A 20,253-nucleotide genomic window follows, 5' to 3' on the forward strand; every position below is an offset into this window, starting at 1 on the left:
AATCTTATCCCTAAACATCCTTGTCATCATTCTTTGATAAGTGGCTCCTGCGTTTTTCAATCCGAACGGCATCACGGTATAATGATAATTAGCATCAGGTGTTATGAATGCAGTCTTTTCCTGATCCTCGGCGGCTAGGGAAATTTGGTGATAACCCTAGAAAGCATCCAGAAAGCTCATCCTTGGGTGCCCGTACGTCGCATCTACCAACTAATCAATTTTCGGCATCAAGAACGGATCCTTTGGGCATGCTCAGTTTAAATCAGTAAAGTCAACATAGACCCTCCACTTATCGTTCTTCTTCCATACTACCACAGTGTTTGCAAGCCATTCTAGAAAGAACGTTTCCTTTATGGCCCCCGCTTCCTTCAGCTTCCCAATCTCCTGTCTCATGGCTTCGGCATGCTCTTTAGCCGATCTCCTCGGTCTATATTTCTTAGGAGGGCATAAAGGATCCACATTTAGCTTGTGAGCTTTAAATTCGAGGTCAACCCTGGGCACCTTGTATGGACTCCAAGCGAATACGTCCACATTTTGTACAAGAAAAGCAACAACTCCACCTTCTCTTCGTCCCTCAAGCTTGTCCCTATCAGAAAATTCCTTCTACAATCCGGTAGGATCTTCACTTTCACTAGATCCTCGACACAACTGGCCCCCACCTCCTCTTGGGGTTGCTATAGTTGCTATAAGGGGGTCTCCTTGGTGGACTCCTTTTGCTCAGCCTATTGGTTGGTTGCCGCCACTAAGCACTGTCTGGCTATCAGCTGATTGCCTTTTATCACCGTGATTCCGTCCTCATTGCGAAACTTGACCTTTACATGCAATGTGGACGGCACAGCCCCTATGTCGTGAATCCATGGCCTTCCTAGGATTGCTGTGTATGGCGAGAAAGAAGTGACCACTATGAACGTTACAGTTACCTCTTTACCTCCCATGCTGATGAGGAGTGAAATCTGCCCTTCTGGAATTACCATATGGCCATCAAACCCTATCAATGGTGTATCATACTTGGACAAGTCCCCCTTCTTCAGCCCAAGCCCCTTGTACAAGTCGGGGTACATTACATCCGCACCGCTCCCCTAATCTATCATTATTTTTTTTACTATGAAACCCCTTACATGGGCCGTGACCACCAAGGCATCGTGGTGCGGCTGAGTGGTGCCTTCCATGTCATCATCATCAAATGCAATGGGTTGTTTAGTGTACCTCATCTTCTTCCCGGGGGAATGTTCGTCGGTGCAATTTTCCGCTGGTACCACGGCCAATATCCCCTTTGTTTTGGATGCCTGAGCGCTCTTTGGTACTGCATAGATGACTTCTATTACTCCCAAATGGGGTGGGAGAGGATTTTCGCGCAGCCGATCTTCTTGCCTAGTCTCCTGATTCCTTGTTGCCACCAGAAACTCTTTCAGATGCCCCGCCTTCACCAACTGTTCTAGATGGTCTTTCAATACTCTGCACTGCTCGGTGGTGTGCCCTTTATCTTTGTGGTAGGTACAATACAAATTATTATTTCTCCTCAATTGGTCCCCCCCATCTTGTTCGACCATTTAAAATACGGCTCATTTTTTATTCGATCGATGATCCTGTGCACCGGCTCCTTGAAGGCCACATTAACTTCTCCAATTCCCGGCCTAGACTCTTGAATCCTTAGATCCTTTCGGGGTCTGGGTTGGAAACCAATATTCCGCGGATGATTTATGATCGGGGCCTTCCCCTTACTCTGCAACCGATCATCTTTTAATCGCTTATACTCCTCGATACGCCTTATCAACTACCTCATATCCTTCGGAGGTCACTTCGTCAATGATTCCCTCAGCTCGGAATCTTCGGGCAACCCTATGCGGAAAGTGCTCGCTGCGATCTTTTCATTCCTGCCTCCGATCTCGTTATACAACTCCCAGTATCGGTTAACATAGTTGCGGAAGGTCTCCCCAGCCCCCATTTTCATTGACAACAATGCATCCATGGGCTGTGAGACTCAACTGCAAGTCATGAACCTTACACCAAACTCCTGGATTAGTTCGGAGAAGTTGTGGATCGAGCCTTTCCTTAATCCGTTAAACCACCTCAAGGCAATGGGGCCGAGGCTTGAAAGAAAAACTTTACACATCAGCACATCATTTTGAGCATGCAGAGACATCATTTGAATGTAATGGCTTACATACTCCACCAAGTCTGTCTTTCCGTTGTAGGAGTTGAACGGTGGCCGTGTGAATCTGCTTGGCATAGGTGCGCTTTCAATATCTCTTGAGAATGGTGATCGGGCCGCTTGGCGTAACGCTCGACTCATCGTATCCAGGGCCATATTTCGAGGTCGTCCCCCATCTGGGGAAGTTGAATCACGGTCTGCATATTCCCTTGAACGATTGCGGTGTTAATGAGGCCCGGATTGATGGGAGCCTGCTGCACGGCGGTTCCCCACACTAGCCGACCTTTCCCCTCGTTCCTCATGGTCCCTCCTCCGACGTCTACCCTTTGCATCCAATTCCAAATCTCTCACCATTCCACGTAGACGCTTGAACTCTTGGTCTTTCTACTTAAGCTTCTGATCCTTTCTGTCATCACGGTTGCGCCCTGAGGTGTTGGACATTATTCGAAGCATTTGAAACGATCCTTCTCCGACTGCTCTGCTTCCTTATGCTACCTATCTTCGCGCCTTTTCTGCCTTCTCTCTCGCCATGTGGATCCCCAAGAAGACCCTCCAAAACCATTTTCAGCATAACTCCCTAGTCAACTCCTAGACATTTTCCTGAGTGCGTCACAATAGAACCACAGCTACGTAGGAGTTTCCCACAGATGGCGCCAATTGTGCATGCCCAAAAGGAGCTCTTGGGCCTAAAATCTATCTGGGCTCACAATCTATTTATTTTATGGGCTTTTGGATTTCCTACAATGGGTGGTCCTATGCTTGGCAACCCAAACGTGCTTGCTCTCTATACTCTCGAAATTGTTCTCCCTCCCTTTTCCAGAACGATTACCCTCCTTTCTCAACCTTTTTCCCCTAAAAATGACAACCCCCTCTCTTCAATTCCCATCTCTTATTTATAGCCCAAGGTTAGTGGAAGGGTTATGATTGTTTTTGTAGCGAGTGGGAGAAGAGGTCCAATGTTATTTCCTTTAAGTGGGTGTTTAGTTGGGAGTGGGAGGCGGTGAAAATGGCATTGGAACTAGTTCCACCGCTGGATGGACTGCTCGGCAGTGGTATTCCCTATGCTTCACCTAGCTCATAGGGATTCTTATTCTCGGGAAATTAGATTCCCGACCAAGCAGGGTTTCATCTTCGCGGTTCATGTTGTAACTGGCTTCGTAATGCTTTCGGCTTTTTGGTAGGGTGACGAGGATTTCCCGGCCCATGTTTGTGGCCCAATAGAGTATGGAATCGTGCTTGGTACATCAGGATTTGAGGTCCAATCGGTTTTGGGCCCTGTGCTCGTGGCATTATTGTGATGGGCTTCATGGGTACCGAACCGACAGAGAAGTAACGTCCCATACAATAACCTAATAGGTCTTTACCTATTTAACCAAAATATTCAAATGGGTTGGGTTAAAACTTATCCAAATTAGGTGTGTAATGGGTGGGTTCATGGATATGGATAAAAATTGTCACCTCTAGTTGTAATAGATATAGCATAACGCTATTTAGTTAATTTTAAGTTTTGTAGTGGGAGTTAGTTTTCTTCAAGTCTAGTCTTAGAAGGTAATACATCATAATTCATTCATTATTCTAAACTAAAACATGATGACATCCCTTCAGTTAATCACATGGATGAGATAGGATTTTGAAAGATTATGTGTGTGTGTGTGTGTGTGTGTGTGTGTGTCAACGTCCCCTACGGATAGATACAGAATCTAATTTAATAAAAATATATAAATATTTAAGGGATAAATACTAATTGATTAAATTCTTCCTTACGCCCTTATAGATGAATTTAATTGGTTGAAATGTTTGTCATTAAATATAAATTCTTGTATGTTATCAAAAGAAACTAATAGCCAAAAGAATTGGATTTTAATACACATATTAATAGCCACAACAGCCCCTTAAAACTTATGCAATTAACCCTGAGGTAAAAGCAAAGTTTTAACTACACGAGCCAGCTATACATGTGCCATGCGCATTCTCACGTGGTAACGTCTTTTCACCTATTTACAACACGCTCCTGCCGCTTCGGAATCCACGATCTCTCATTTATGGCATCAGGCGACTGCTTGTCTCCCCACGTTCTACGGCTTGATTAGGATCGTACAATCCTTGTTTTTCCCTCACTTATGAGCAGGAAAATTACCGCGCATTTTTACCCCTGTATAAACAGGGCTTGGGGCTGGCTGAAATTCATTTACACATTCTGACGATTTGAGTTAAAGCGAGCTCCCAAGGAGAAATCTTTCTCTTGCTCATAGGTGTGTTCATTTCCTAACCTCTGATTCTGTGTACTCTTCAATTTCTTCACACCAAAAAACTCCATAGGTAGATACGCTAAATTAGTAGATACTCCCGAGGCCATGGCTGCCTTTAGGGCACAATATAGAATCCCAAACGGTGTTGAACTTCGACACTGTGGATATGGTGTATGGTTGGTCTTAAATAGGCCCTCTGAATTTGTAGTCATTCCTATGATCGCTTTTATTAAAGGCGGGATAGAGCTTCCCATAGGAAGGGTCACCAGGGATTTCTTAATAAATTATAGGCTTACTCCCACCCAATGCTCCCCAAACGTATTTAGGGTCCTCGGGTGTGTAGATATGTTGAATAGGAAGATGAGGACTAACTTGACCTGGCACGATGTGAACTGGGTGTATAACTGCCAAAAAGGGGAGAAAACAAAATATTATATCAAATGTAGAGTTCCTGCAATTAGGTTGATCTCCTACCTACCTGGCTCCAGCAAGGGTATGGACGAGGACTTCCTAATCGTCTCGAGAAACTGTCACGATGGACTACATTGTCCCACCCAAGAAGGGGAGCCAGGTAGAATTCCCGAGGACCCTAGGCGTATGTAAGATGTTACCTTACCTCATTAAAGTGAAAAGTTAAACTTCTACTTTTATTTGCTTACGTACCATATTTCGTTACTCATAATCCTTACTGTTTTGCATGGCAGTACCATACTGCTCCAACCAAGCACTCAATAAACTTCAAAGACCTAAATCGGCTCCTTAAGTCAGAGATCTTCCTACACAAGGACGGTCAACTCTGAGCCGCCCACATCATCCTCGGGTACAAGCCTTCCGCCAAGGGCTTTCAGAGCCCAAAGAACGTCATTAAAGCCAAGGACAGCCGATTGGCTTTGATTGATGTAGCAATCCCAGGGTTCCTGTTGTCTGAACCCTCTCCAAAAGGGACTTAGGACGCCCAGCTCCCTGCTCTGCTAGCCGCCAAACTCCTTTATTCATAAGAGCCCTTTATTCCATCAGACAACGAGGCTAAGGAACCTACCCCCGAGCCTGCCGTTCAGGAAGTCACTGAAAAGGACTTCGAGGTCTTCTACCAACAGGAAGACCCTGTAAACGCTCCCAGCATTTCTCATAAACACCTACCAACCGCACAAGTAAGTGCAAATCAAGAGACCACAGACAATCCCGAAGGCATGGGATACGAAGAAAAGACACCTAACCTCATAGCCCTTCTTAATGCCCACGCTGGGAGGCAGCGTTCTAGCTGTGGCGGTGGTGCCTTATCCACCCACTCCTACCGCCACACGCACTTCGTCCGTGGAAGCGGCGGATAGGAGAAGGAAAAGAGACCAAGGGGGCAAGGGCACCGAGGGTGCTGAGGAGGGGGAAGTTACCGAACTCTCCCACCAGCCCCCTTCCAAGGATGCTCGTACTGGGAGAAGGTAGCAAAAGAGGTCCTCTTCCATTAGGACTTCTAAGGACCTCGGGGGGGACCAACCCAAGAAGCCCTCCATCTGGAGACCGGTCTTCACCCTCAGCTCTGGCAACCTAGTACTTGACAACGACGATTTGAGAGACCCCCAGAAGGGAAGCTCAGGTCTTGTGGCCGAGAGTTTAGAGAAGGCCTTGTGCCTACCAGAGGACATGGTAGAGCTAAGGTCCTTCAAGAAGCGCAAAGTCTTCCTTTCCTTGAAGCAAGATATGGCTAAGGTACTCGATCTCTTCCCCTAGTTTGATTAGAAAAAATTCAACCCAATACTTATGTTTTCTTTGTATTTTTTTCAGGTTGTCCAAGTTGCCTTCATGGCCGAGGAGTGGGTAGACCATTTGTTAGACATAGCTAGGAAAGCCGAAACCAAAATGGAGGCTGCTGAGAGAGCCCACACGAAGGCTGACAAGAAGTTGAAAGACGCCCTTGCCCAGTTGGTTGAGGTGGAAAGGGCGTAGAAGAATGCTGAATTAGCCCTCAAATTTTTTGAAATGCAAGCAACTGAAGCATTGGAGGCCCAGCGGAAAGCCGAAAATAAAATGGCTTTGACTGTGGTAGAGCTGAAACAAACCAAGAAACAACTTGAGGCTAAAGAGGAGGAAATGTCCCAGGCCAAGCAGGCAGCCTACGATGCGGGTATGACTAAGGTTGTGGAAAGCCTTATTGCCCAACTCAGGGACGTCGCTTGGGCATTCTGCCTGGAGGTGTGGGGCCAGGCATTGAATGCTGCTGGGGTTGACACTAACTCAGAGCTTAGGGCTCCTGAGAAGGTGTATTACCCCCCAGCTCTACGCCTGGCACCTACCCTTCCTCCGCCTCAAGCTGACACTGGCTCCGTCCCTCCTTCTTCCTCGAACCAGCCCACCTCTGCTCCTTCTACTACCAATCCCCAGGACTAGGAGCAAGAACAACCTCAGGAGACCCAGGTGGTGGATGTAGAGAAGGAAGAAATAGCAGAGGTGGTCCAATTAAAAAAAGAAGAAAAAAGATAAAGATTAAGAGAAAAAGGGGAAAGGAAAGGAAGCTTAAGCCTAACACCACTTTGTAATTTTGGAACAAACGGCCAAGAAGAAGAAAGAATTTGTATCTTTCAAAGTAAAGGTGTGAAATATGTTTACTCTTTACAAATAATTGAAAAAAAAAAAAATATATATATATATATATATATATATATATATATATATATATATAAATCATTTGAGAAAATCTATAAATAAATAACCAGCCTCATCACACGCACTTCATGTGTGCAATGACGCTTTTTTTTTTGTGGTAGTAGAAAAAAAATCTATGTTTTTAGTGGGGACCCGAGGACCAAGGAAGAATAGAACCACTGTGACCATCATTTGTTCTTTAGATGGAAGCACTTTAAGCCCGAGGAGTGGGTTCACCTGAGGATAGGATAGGAAGAGACAAAATACTTCCTAGAAGTCTGAATGGAGAGAATGACTTTGAGAAAGAGAGTCAAGGTAGTAGAAAGAAGTTTTTTATGAAAGCTCACCTGCTGCCTCTGCATTAAATGACTGGCAAAAATTTTATTAGCTGCATTAGTGAGGAAATGACTCTTGAACAGTAGATTCACTGCTAAACAGCTCCTTCTACCACCTTCAACAGAAATCTAATGGGACAAGTGTCTTGAGGAGGGCCTAGAGGATTGCAGATGGAGGGTTAGAATGCAAGAAGCTGAGAAGTATATAAAGGAAGGAAACTTCCAGATGAGGTGATTGGGAAAAAATCAAGGAAAAAAGATTAGAACAAAAATAGTAATAGAGAGAAAGGACAAGAACAGTGTACATCTTAGCATAAGAACATCGTCCTTGGGCGAGCTTGTAAAGAACTTCTAAAATACTTAATGTTAACTTCAGTTCATTCTCTTTGTCTTTGAATCTTTGGATTGAGCTCTACTTGTTTTTATCCACTTTCTCTTAACGAATATCTATTAGTTTGGGGCTAGTGAGGTGGTACGAACTCCACTATTCTAAGTGAGTTTGGGCCGTCGAATTTCGTGCCCTTACATTTTTTATTATATATATAATTTTTATTTTGAGAATCTAATTTATAAGTGGATAAATAAATTTGAAAATCATTAAGAGAGTGACTATTTTTTAGGCAATATTTTAATGGAAATTAGGGTTATATCTTTATCGGACTATTCTTTAGTTTGGTCTTTACTTAAACATAGAGATGTAGGAGTATATTAAAACAAAAAAAAATTTGATCCAACAGGAGAAACTCTTTAAATAATAGTATAGATAAAAATTAAAATAAAATAAAATCATTTGAGAAAACGGGTCAACCCATGTTGCATATATCCATACTTTTCTTCCTGTTTGGGACGGGTTATGAAATCCGGTCCAATTTTTCCGGGTCTCCAGTGAGAAACACAGCAACGCTTCACTTTAAAAAAAAAAAAGAAAAAAAGAGTCAGGGGGTGGGTTGCCTTGTGGCTTAAGTTGAGATTGGTAATTAAAAAAAACGCAGTGAGAGAGTTTTAACAGTTTTCAGAAACAAACAGAGAGGAGATCAGTTGAGTTGAGTTGAGTTGAGTTGAAGAAGAAGAAGAAGAAGAAGAAGAAAGAATGGCAAGGTACGATAGAGCAATAACAGTTTTCTCACCAGATGGCCATTTGTTCCAGGTCGAATACGCCCTCGAAGCCGTCCGAAAGGGCAACGCCGCCGTCGGTGTCCGTGGTACCGACACCATCGTCCTCGGCGTCGAGAAGAAATCCACCGCCAAACTCCAAGACTCCAGGTCCCCCCCCCCCTTATCTCTCTCTTTCACCAGAAACACCTATCTAATTATGTATTTATTGTGTTTGTTTGGCGTTTCTTCTATTAGATATAACAATCGTGGATTGATTGAGATTGCCAATTGATCTGTCCTCCCATCTTGTGCATGATCCTAGGGTTAGGGTTTTTTGGATCATTCTATTTCTGATTATTATTGTTATATACTATTTTATAAATTTGGGGATTTTTTTTTTTTTTTTAATGTACTACTCAGATGATGAATTTTACTGAAATTGATTTTAACTAGGCGGTACACAATTTAGCCCTATGAATTGTAAATTTTTAAGGAGACAAACTTTGTGTTTGGACTTTCAATGGTAAATGCCTTTGCTCAAATTCGTCTTCACCATTAAATGTGATGGTGTTTTTAGCCAGAAAATAGTTACAAAGTATGTTACATGCTCTACAATTTCTTGGCTGCACAATGTTTTGCTCATTTAGATTATTATTATATGGTATTTTTTATATAAGCATTTGTTAGGATTTTCATATTAGAAAATATACATTACTCTACTTGGTGGTCGCCAAACAAAGATCAAAACTTTGTTAGTTTTTGAAATTGTGTCCACTGCCCATTTCTTGAAAATATTGGTAATGATAATTAAGAGGGCCCCTTTAGATTAGAGATTAAAGCCCTTCCAATTTCTGAAATGTATCTAATCAAGATATGAATTAAAGAAGATACTGATAGAATCATTGTATTTGGGGGGATTGTGCAGCTCGCACTGTATTAGAAATACATCCTTGGTGAAGATGTTTCTTATCACTTTTATTTTTCTTTGTTTCAATTTATTATTTTCATCGCAGATCAGTTAGGAAGATTGTGAACCTGGATAATCACATTGCACTGGCCTGTGCTGGACTCAAGGCAGATGCTCGTGTCCTAATAAACAAGGCACGGATTGAATGTCAAAGCCATAGGCTTACACTGGAGGATCCAGCAACTGTTGAGTACATCACTCGTTATATCGCTGGTCTTCAGCAAAAGTACACACAGAGTGGGGGTGTGAGACCATTTGGCCTTTCAACTTTGATTATTGGCTTTGATCCCTATACTGGTGCTCCATCACTTTATCAGACAGATCCTTCTGGGACATTTTCAGCTTGGAAGGCCAATGCAACTGGAAGAAACTCTAATTCGTTAAGAGAGTTTTTGGAGAAAAACTATAAAGAAACTTCTGGTCAAGAAACAGTTAAGCTTGCAATCCGTGCATTGCTTGAGGTAAACTATTTTGACCTGTTTCCTGGAAACACGAATTCATACTTCATTATATTTCTTTCATATTGCAGATTCTCCCTCTTCTATGTGTTCTGTGGTGCTTGATACAAGGCTAACACAAAAATTAGTAACATTTAAACTCTAGGAACTCTATAAAATCTAACTTATTGGAGAAAGAAAAACAGCTCATTGCCTCAATCCATCCAATAATGTTCAAAGGAACAGGTGTTGTATCTCTAAAATTGCAGTTTCACACCCCACGAGTGTATGGAGATTTTGCTCTCACCAAATACACCCTATAAGAGCCAATGATACAGCATTCCAAATGATAACTCTTCTATGTCTCCCCAAATGACCTATCAAACAAAGCCAACAAGTCTATGATTGAGCAAAACATGACCCACAGTACTCCAAAAAGAAAAAAAGAACATAAAAGAAATGACCAAAGTTCTCTTGCTATGGAATAGTGAAGCACAAGATGATTCACAGTCTGATTTCTGTTTTTTCAAAGAAGTAATCTCTGTATCTCTACTTCTTGCGCCTATAATAACATGCTACAATGATGTGTGATTCTCAAAGGGATGTGTTTTTCATTCTGAGGTATCATCTTATCTATAATTTGTATCTTGGCAGATCTTGCTTGTGGAGAAAAAGAGATTAGCGCTCAATGAATGTTCCAAATTATAAAATCTAATTGGTGGAATGATATGATTGTTTTTATTTATTTATGATAATTTGATAGTTGGGGGAGGGGGGATTTGAACCCTAGATATCTCCATTGAAAACACTAGAAGGTGCCAACCAATTGAGCTACAAGGCTCTTGGCGCTAATTGTTAATTGATTGAAAACTATCTGAACTTAGTTGTATTAGAATGGTACAAAAAGTGCTGGCAGGCACAAAAAATCAAAAGGTAATGTGGAATATCTAACCTAAGGGCATGTCACTGTGCTCCCATTTTTTAGGATTTTAGCATTAGCTGATTCCATGACAATGGTTGTAATCAAACATCATCATTTGAGTGTATTGTTTATTTTTAAAAGTTGGATATGTGCTATTTGAAGATGCATCAAAGATTCTGATCCCTAAGAATTTCACTTGAGTGAAACAATAATTCAACTCGAGACTTTGTCTGTCCCTTGCTCGAGCAAGAATGTTAGACTTTGTTTTCTAATTCTTGTTTGACCTAATTTTTGTGTTGTCTCCTTTAAACCCTAGTTGTGCACTTATATAAACTGGCTTTTGCACGATTTCTCTATAGGGAAAAGTCTTCCTCGCTCTATGCTTGTCAGAGAGAAAACTTTGTGCCTTTTCTCCGGTACTTTAACTGAAAAACCTTGTTCTTTAGCCTCTCATATTGTGATCCCAAAGAGAGTGAGTGAGAGATTAATTGAACTCACAAAGAATTATTTTCTGTGAGGTTCACTACAACAAAATCTTCAAAGAGGTTCCTTGAAGTACCAGAAGTTCTGCTTATCAAAAAAAAAAAAAAGTACCAGAAGTTCTAGTTCGTGCAAATGAAGGTAGGAAAGCAAGCAGTGCTTTTGCAGATTTTGCAATAGAGAGTCTAGCTAAACAAAGGTTTTGTAAATAGGTTGTTGTAGTTGCTTTTCCTATAGTGAATTTTCTACAAGACTGGGTCCTAGAGTGGTTTTCCATTGAAGAGGTTCTTCTTTAGTTTTCCACTTCATTACCAGATCATGTGTCCTGCTTTTACTGCTTTCATATTTATTGCTTTAAGATTTGGTATTGATATTTGTGGTAGAACTGTGTTACTTTTGTGGACTAAATAATAAATTTGATGATTGAACAATGTTAGAAAAATAGGAAGATAAAAAGAATCTGTAAGATGTATAAAGGAATCAGAACCAGGGATCTTTAATGCTGTGATACCATGTTGAAAAGGGGAAGAAAGTTGCAATAGAAATATTTACAAAAAGGAGGTGCTGGAGAATCTACATACCCAGCCCCGAACTAATCATTCCTTATTTAGAAAATGATGATTACATTAGGACAAGGAATATTCTTGCATATGACAGATGGTGGCTAGAAATTTCCATACTCTTCTAGAAGGGTACCAGCTGTTCCCGATCCATTCTCTTCCCTATCCTCTCTCCCCGTCTCCCCCCATTCAAACATATAGTAAGATCAAGTTAAACTGCATCATTTAATCTAGTGGACTGCAATGGCATCATTTAACCTGTAGCCCATGGTTGACTATATTGGTTTTAGGGCATATATAACCTGTAGCCCATCATTTAACCTGTAACCCATCATTTAATCTGGAACTATAACAGTTTGAATTGTTTATGCTTGCATATAGGTTGTTGAGAGTGGGGGAAAGAACATAGAAGTTGCTGTGATGACTAAGGAGCATGGCCTGCGGCAACTTGAGGAAGCTGAGATTGATGCTGTTGTTGCTGAAATTGAAGCAGAGAAAGCAGCTGCTGAGGCTGCAAAGAAGGGCCCCCCTAAGGAAACATAATCTTATTTTCGATTTCTTTTCCCATAAGTTTTTATTGATGCTCGCAATGTTATTTGGAGTTGTATTTGGTACTGTGGTTAAACCTGAATAGTATTGCCATAATGCCATCCATTTGGATGCTATTGTAGTTCTGATATGCGAAGCTTTTGAACCATTAGAAACATGACTGCTTCAAGTATGAAAATGGATGGCTTTTTTTTTTTGTTAAATTATATTTTTAGTGATAGTCACAAGGTATGGAACGTTATGTCCTAATGTATGGTTTATAAGTTGGAGGTCTGACTTGATTTTATAGACGAGCAGAAATCTTGATTAGAGCCAAGAGTTTCTACCCTTATCCTACTTTCTGATTTTGGAATGAGGTTAGATTACCATTCTAGTGTCCGTGATAGCGTATTGGGGGCTCTAATTGAAAGGAATGTTTTTCCACTAAAAAATAATAATAAAAAACACGTTTGCATAGTATAAATAAATAAAATATATGGAGGGATCGAGGGCACAAGGGAACGATGGAAGACATTTTTTGCTACTCAAGCAGAAACAGCACCCCCCCCCCCCCCTCCCTTTTTTTGGTTTGATTTTCTACCATATCTAACATCAAGGAAAATATCTCACCAAAATAAAGTGAGGTCATGTTTTTTTTTATTTTTATAGGAAAGTGAGATCATGTTGCTTGTTAATGATTTGACTTTATAGATAGTTCTGTTTGGGTTACGAAGTGGTTTTTATGTTCGGATTACAAGGTGATTTTTATGGGTGGTCGCATTACGTTATGCTATGCGAGACAGTACTTCGAACCAAAGGGTTGGGCTGGGGCATGGGCTAACTCAATAGGACTTAAATGCATAAATCAACCACAAATTGAGGAAGAAAATTCCTACCTTATGCATTTACAAGCATGAAGATGATCGTCTAATTGATCGAGAATGATAGTTATCGAATAATAGTAGTTATTGCATATATGTGTCTTGATAAGGTCGGCTTTTTTTTTTTTTTTTTTAATGCTTTTCGGCTAAAAATAACTATTCGCATATAAATGTTAATGACCATGTGATCCTCACGTGTTTTCAAATCTCTCTTTGGCTCTAAATAAATCGATAATAGGCTTAATAACCAATAATATGATGTCACTTATATTCTTCTAAGGGCTTTACGGCAGTATCACACGAGGGTGTAGCTTGATTGTAGGAGTCATTGTTCTGCACCTAGAGAGGATTTAAGCAATAGCCTCAGCAAGGCCCATGTGGTATTACTTATTGCCGTCAGATGGCGTGGGGTCGATAAGCCCACACCAAAGACCCCCTTTTTCATTCAAAAAAAAAAAAAAAAGGCTTCACGGCAGTTTAATTCACACATTAAAGGTGAACACGTGTGCCATTATTTATTATTTATTATTTATCGGTCCAACAAGTTCTACTCCTTCAAATTCAATACATAGTCTGCTTCCATCTCTCGGTTAGCCTAAATATCTCATAAGTTAAACGTATGGCCAAGCAATATTATTTCCTCATATCAGACAGCCTTTCAATCTGTGTTACAAACTTACAATTAATTGATCAAGTCCCTTGAAGCTAAACACCAAACTAGTCTCCCATGTTACGCAAGCTTCTCTTCGTTTTAGATGGAGATGTCAAGTGGACAGTGATGAAACGATTTTAGCTCAGAGGTCTCCTTGAGAGTAAGGAGGTGCATGCTTTGAAGTTTGAAGTTTCAATTTCTAATGCATTTATCAAAGAAAGGAGTAGATTTTGTTTTATTTCATTTTTTGCCAAAAAGTTTGGTTCTGGAGCACATAGGACGACAAATAGAGAGAAAAAGAAAGAAGATTTTGTTTTGTTTTCAATTTTTGGCCCAAAGACACATTATCCATGGGCTCAGCCCAGAATTTTATGATTTATAATTTTTGGCCCAAAACAAAAAATAAAATATTTTGGCCCATGCAGGTCTCGAACCTGCGACCTTCGCGTTATTAGCACGACGCTCTAACCAGCTGAGCTAATAGGCCTCTTGGCGAAAGTGTGGGAAATTTTTCATTTTGTATTAATACAAAATGAGGGCGAGTTATACTTTAATAAACACAGGTTCATCTTCATAATTCATTGGCAGGTGAGGTGAGGTGAGGTGAGATCAAAGTTCAAACCGTAGAGTGGAGAATAAAGGAGTTTCGGGCATGAAAGACAAAGAAGATTACGAGGTACTGTTTAACTTTCATTCCTTGGAGTTGTACTATATTTCTTCTGTTTCAACTTCATTAGCAAACTCATCTACTTTCTCTCGTTTAGGTTTTTGTTTTATTTTTAATTTAAGGAAGAAAAAAAAGAAATCCCAAACACTATTCACTCCTGATTCTTTTGCCTAGTCTTGAAGCTATAATTCCATGTTTGCCAACATGTATAGGAAATTGAAGGTTTGGGTAAAATATTGCCTAAAATTCCATCCAATTCTAAATCCAAATCCAAATCCAAAACCCCTGTTTGGTTGTCAGGGTAAATTAGGCATTTTGATTTCCTGTGAGTGTGTCTATAAATGGATTAAACTTGAAAGTGTTGAGTTCATAGTTATATGTGTGTGTTTCTGTGGAAGTTGTGATATACATCAAGTAAATTCATTGCCATAAATCAAAATTTTGATTGAAAATGTCTGGTTTTGGGTTCCTCATGTTTAGTAAAAAAAAAAAAAAACTCCTTTTTGTAGTGTTTGATGCTTCCTTTATTTGCTTTTGGGAAATGATGAATCGCATTAGTATAGCTATTTCGGACTTAGTTTTGGACTATATTGCCATTGTGTGCACAGATGTATACAGATTAGGGGTGTTATAAAGTGCAAGTCCTATACGCAACATATTATCGTCTGTATGATTTATAAGAATGGAAGAAGTGTGTTCATAGGGAACTGTGGTCAAAACTCAAAAGGAAATTGAATGGAATTCCCTCTTGTTGTTTGGCTTCTGTACCTTGGTTTTATTCTTACTCCAAAAGAAGACAAAGAAAGAAAGAAAGAAAGAAAGAAAGAAAGAATTATCTATGAATAGAGATATCATGCTTGATAACCTATTCGCTTAATTTTGTATCTGTCCTTCCTATCTGTTGGGTGGCATTGGATTTCTCCGCCGGGGGGGGGGGGGGGGGGGGGGGGTGCACCGTTGGTCATTCTTCAAAGTGGGAAGCTATAATCTACCATATGCAATATTAGGTACAAAACATAGGAAGAAAATGGGTAAAATACAGGTCAAATACAAACACGCACACACGGACAAATATATATAGATTAACAATATTGATTTTGGCAAATATATGTGCAACATTATTGGTCTATGCCATGGTTTATTGTTTACCCTTAGTTATTATTATTATTATTATTATTATTATTATTTTGAATGATGGGGAACCTCTTCAAGGCAAGGTCCTTGAAACCCACCCTTGTCAAGTAAACCCTGGATGCATGACCTTGGCCACAAGAACCATGCACCAAGTAATCCTAAGACTTGATCCCAAGACCTTGAGGAGCACACCCCAAGGCCTATCAATCCAAAGAACTTGTCAAGGGCTGTAAATGAGCCAAGTCAAGCTAATTTTTAAAGGTTCAGGCTTGTTTATCTAATTTTCTTATGAACACAAGCCGAGCTCAAGCTCATCACCATACAAGATTATATGTTCATGCTTGATTTATTTTCTTGTCGAACAAACTCAAATTTATTCATAAGTTCGTTGATTAACTTATTCTTCTCTCATATATAGTAAACTCATTACTAATATTTTTCACCTCTTCAGAAATCAATGAATTTTAATTTGAATGGATTATTATATTATTGACAAACTATGAGTAATAATTTTATATCATATGAAACTATTTACAAACTTTTACAAATCCAATCTCAAGTCTATGCAAGTATAAACAAGTATTTTTCCAAGCTAAGCTCGAGCTATTCATAAACAACTTGGTTCATTTATAGCCTAAAATAGTGGCAGCCTTGAGACGAGAGTTTAAACTTTAAACCTTTATCATCACATATTTCTGTATCTCAATAACTTATTTCATATATTGGAACATGTGCTAATGCTGGAAGGGTTTTATTAGTTAGTCTGTTATCATTAGAATAGTTGCATAATTTCCTCTCCTATTGTCTCTTTTTCTTTGTCATTCAATCATCAAAAATACAATTTGAATTGCAGAGCGAAGAGAAAAAGCAAGCCGCTGCTGATGTTTTGTTTCAGTATTCAAAATTTGTGATGGCGTGTATTGGAAATCAAGTTCGACCTTGTGACTTGAGATTGCATTTAATGAAGGTATTTTGGAGATTCTTGTTGAAGTTACTTGTTGGGAACAGTAGCAGTTTTATTTCCTTTGGTTTTGTTTGTTTATTATTTTATTACAAAAATATTTTGGAATAAGTCTAGGCTTTTCCCTTGTGGAGTGATGCTATGAAGAATTTAAATATATTTCATCTGATAGGAGCAATAGGCCAGTGGGACTTAAAGCCATTTCTGATTCTTATTTCTTACCCAGCCTTGTTATCTTCTTTTTCCCTTTCAGGAGATTTCCGGGATGCCAACTTCTCTGAAGAGAGAATCATCCCAGGCAGCAGCTTCTCCTGATGCAATGGGCGAGTCATCAAGCTCAGGTACAGCTAGACTTGATAAACCAGAAAGGGTTTTTGGCAGCCCTGATGCATAGAATTCTTGTTCTGTTTCAGAGATTTGTATAATTGGAGAATGTCACATAGCAGAAGTTGATGCTTTATTTCATATGTGGATGTTTGAATGACTTTCTATACGTAAATTCTAATGCCTAGTTTATTCTTCTGTCCACAAATTTCTTGTACAAGAAAGCTGTCACATGTGTGTAAGTTTGATTGTAATAATAAGCTTGGTTGGGTTTGGCTAATTGCTTAAGGTTGCATTGGTTATTTTCCCCTTACAATGGAAAAATTTACTGTACATCCAATGCATGTAATACTACCTCCCTTACAATAAGTGGGGGATGGAGGGTGGATTCGAATCAGGGAGAACTGGTCAGTGCCATTGAGTTCCAAGAATTTGATGTTTCAGGCTTCATTGGTATTTGTACTTCTTAACCCACTATACTTTAGGCTTCGAATGTGCATGATATTTGGATCGCAACAATGTCTATAAACGTGAGTGGCCCTGCATATTAAGGTTATGCTGGAATCGAGGCCTAGTTTTATGTGTACTTTGTAGACCTCTACCCTTTTCGGTTGGTGAGTGTAGATTGAATATTTAGGTTCACAAATTGGGCTCGCCCATTAAACTATGCATAAAAGATGAGTTAATGCATCAAAAAGTAAACAACATTTGATTGCTACGAAATTTGGTATGTGTTAAAAATATATCTATCAGTTAGATTTTTAAAAATCAATCCAATAAAAAGTTATTAACAATCTAATAATGGGATTTTATTGGATACGAGTTTTAATAAATTCACCGTTAGATTAGATTTCTTTTATATTCTTCATGCTTGCAAATTTTCAATATGATATGAGATTAATAACAATGCTACTAATCAAATGTTTAAGTTTCAAATTTTTTATATTTAAAATTGTGCATAAAAAATAGGATTTTAGATTAAATGGTAAATTTGATTCTAAAAAAAAAAAAATTGAATGGTAAATAGCATCCGATTGGAACGAAAAACTTAGTATATGTGTCAAGAACATATAAAAAATGTAATCTAGTGAGACATAATGAATAAAATATAAAACTTATTTTATGCATAAATTTAAACTACAAAATTTTGAAATTTAAACATATTACTAATAATATAACTATTAATCTTTAATTGTCTTGAAAAGTTACAAGCATAAAGGATATTAAAAGAAAATGCAATCCAATGTGTTTAATTAAAATTCACATCTAATAGAAAAATATTTTGCCGAAAAATATTTTGCTAAAGGCTTTGTAGCTGAATTGGCACTTTCCCATGTATAAAGTGTTTGGGAGTCTGGGGGGGAAAGGGTTTGAGCTGCGGAGTTAGCAGTATATTGTAATTATTTCTAAAAAAAAAAAAAAGAGTAAAGTTACACCACTGTACATGAGAGAGAGAGCAAACATGATTTCCTTACAAGTTACAACATGATTTCTAATTTTTGGAACATATCAAAGCAACTTCCACTTAGATAGGAATAGGATTTGGGTTTTGATTTATGGTGGGGGGGAGGGGGGGGAGGAGTGACAATTAGTGTTCATTTTGTCTAGCTTTCACTTCTAGTATTTTGTTTTTATGTACAATTTTTTAAAACCTTTAGCATCCTTTGGCATATTTTCAGCCAAAAACAATCAACAATAGCTAAATAAGTTGATGTCAAATGCAAACTAATGGATTAGATTGACTTCTTCTTTTTTGTCCCCTGTTGTCCTAAAATAAAGGAACTTTTATTTATTTTTTCTTTAATAACATATTTTTTGTGGGTTCCACTATTATGTTTTTAGTTAAAAAGTCAATACAATTAACTGAATGCGGGTCTCACATTATGATTTTTCTCAAAATGTCTAGTACTTTTTGCTTATGGCAAGTTTAGCAAAAATTAATCAACTTATTCTATTTTGCTTTTAGCTTTTTATTTATGGAACTTTAAGCTAAAAACTAGATAACTTAGGTATGAGTGGGGGGTCATACCTCTGGCGGTCTCGTGGATCCGGAGGTATCGCTAAAGCTTAAGCAAAAGGCTTGATGGTAGATTTTGATCATTGTGAATGTAATGCATCGATTTCACTTTTAATTTATTTTTTGTGGCTAAGTAAAACCATGCATGGATTTTATTTGTTCTTGGAAATGGACCCTGATGACATAACTGTAAGTGCCACATTTTATCAACAAGTGCAGGTCATAAATTATCTTAACTATAGTTCACAGACCCTATTCCAGGACGAGACTTCAGGGATGTTTGGTGATAATTTCATCAACTTACTTTCATGAGTAATTAAGGAAATAATTATAATTATAACTATTTATTAGTGTTATATATTACATTATTTTAAGAGTATGTTCCTCCCCTTTTAGATAGGTAAGACGACATTTCACAGAGGGTGAGGGATGGGAGGTATTAGATTGGAGGTGAAGATAAGTAGATGCACTTACACTTGACTACCTATCATTGTATTTTCATCATTAGATTACATATCCGAATAAATGTCTCTGCAATATATTAAGCTTTCATTGCAGCTATCGTAATCTTGTTTCACTTTTCGTCACTGTGCTAGGCACATCAAACAATATTAAAATAGATATATACGTACACACAATGTGGTTTGGTATAATTTTATTTTCAGTGAGATCAGTGGTTTGGTATATAATTGAAATTGATACATAACAAAAGTTGCCTTAATGATAAGACAATATGAAAATGAACGTTGCTCCTATTGTAACTTCCGTTCTTCACAAGTTATGAAAAATGTGTTACACAGGATATGAAGCTAATAAAGAAGAGTGCTGGGGTCGGGTGCATGAATCTGAATCCCTGTCCCGGCCCCCCCTATTCACCCTCTCTCTCTTTCTCTCTTCAAGCACACACAGACACACAGCAGCTATATGAGGTATTATTGCTTCGTTAGTTGTCATTACACTGTGCTTGACAAGACCTGCATGCGTGCAGATGGTAGGCGCAGTTTTTCTTTCTTGTCAATACTCTTGGCTCTTGAAACCGATAAAAAATCCGAGATAGAACAAAATATCATAATAATTTCACTAACGATGAAATGTCAAATCATCAAACGCGAAAATAAAATTGTCGTGGAATTTATTCTAACTTAAAATAAGGGTGTTGTGAAAATATTATAAATTTTGTTGTATGCCTAAAACATTTCTAAAAGGCTATTAAGCTTCTGGTGGAATTGGTATATTCAATAAATTATATTCT

At 38.8% G+C, this 20,253-nt stretch overlaps 2 protein-coding genes and 1 non-coding gene across 3 annotated transcripts; 2 read left to right on the forward strand and 1 right to left on the reverse strand.

Annotated features, from left to right (window-relative positions):
- Positions 1-8,231: 8,231 nt before the first annotated feature.
- On the forward strand, positions 8,232-12,589 carry LOC142625926 (proteasome subunit alpha type-7). Its single transcript, XM_075799681.1, has 3 exons — positions 8,232-8,639; positions 9,485-9,899; positions 12,219-12,589. The coding sequence occupies exons 1-3, from the start codon at positions 8,467-8,469 to the stop codon at positions 12,378-12,380; spliced, it is 750 nt and encodes a 249-aa protein (XP_075655796.1). The 5' UTR covers positions 8,232-8,466; the 3' UTR covers positions 12,381-12,589.
- Positions 12,590-14,311: 1,722 nt separating this feature from the next.
- On the reverse strand, positions 14,312-14,385 carry TRNAI-AAU (transfer RNA isoleucine (anticodon AAU)). Its single transcript has one exon. It is a non-coding gene; the product is annotated as a tRNA-Ile (tRNA).
- Positions 14,386-14,433: 48 nt separating this feature from the next.
- LOC142626377 (uncharacterized) lies at positions 14,434-17,264 on the forward strand. Its single transcript, XM_075800200.1, has 3 exons — positions 14,434-14,574; positions 16,553-16,666; positions 16,914-17,264. Exons 1-3 carry the CDS (start codon positions 14,551-14,553, stop codon positions 17,052-17,054), a joined length of 279 nt encoding a protein of 92 aa, XP_075656315.1. The 5' UTR covers positions 14,434-14,550; the 3' UTR covers positions 17,055-17,264.
- The last annotated feature ends 2,989 nt before the right edge of the window (positions 17,265-20,253 follow it).

The sequence above is a fragment of the Castanea sativa genome, chromosome 2, assembly GCF_040712315.1.
Source record: "Castanea sativa cultivar Marrone di Chiusa Pesio chromosome 2, ASM4071231v1".
Lineage (NCBI taxonomy): Eukaryota > Viridiplantae > Streptophyta > Magnoliopsida > Fagales > Fagaceae > Castanea > Castanea sativa.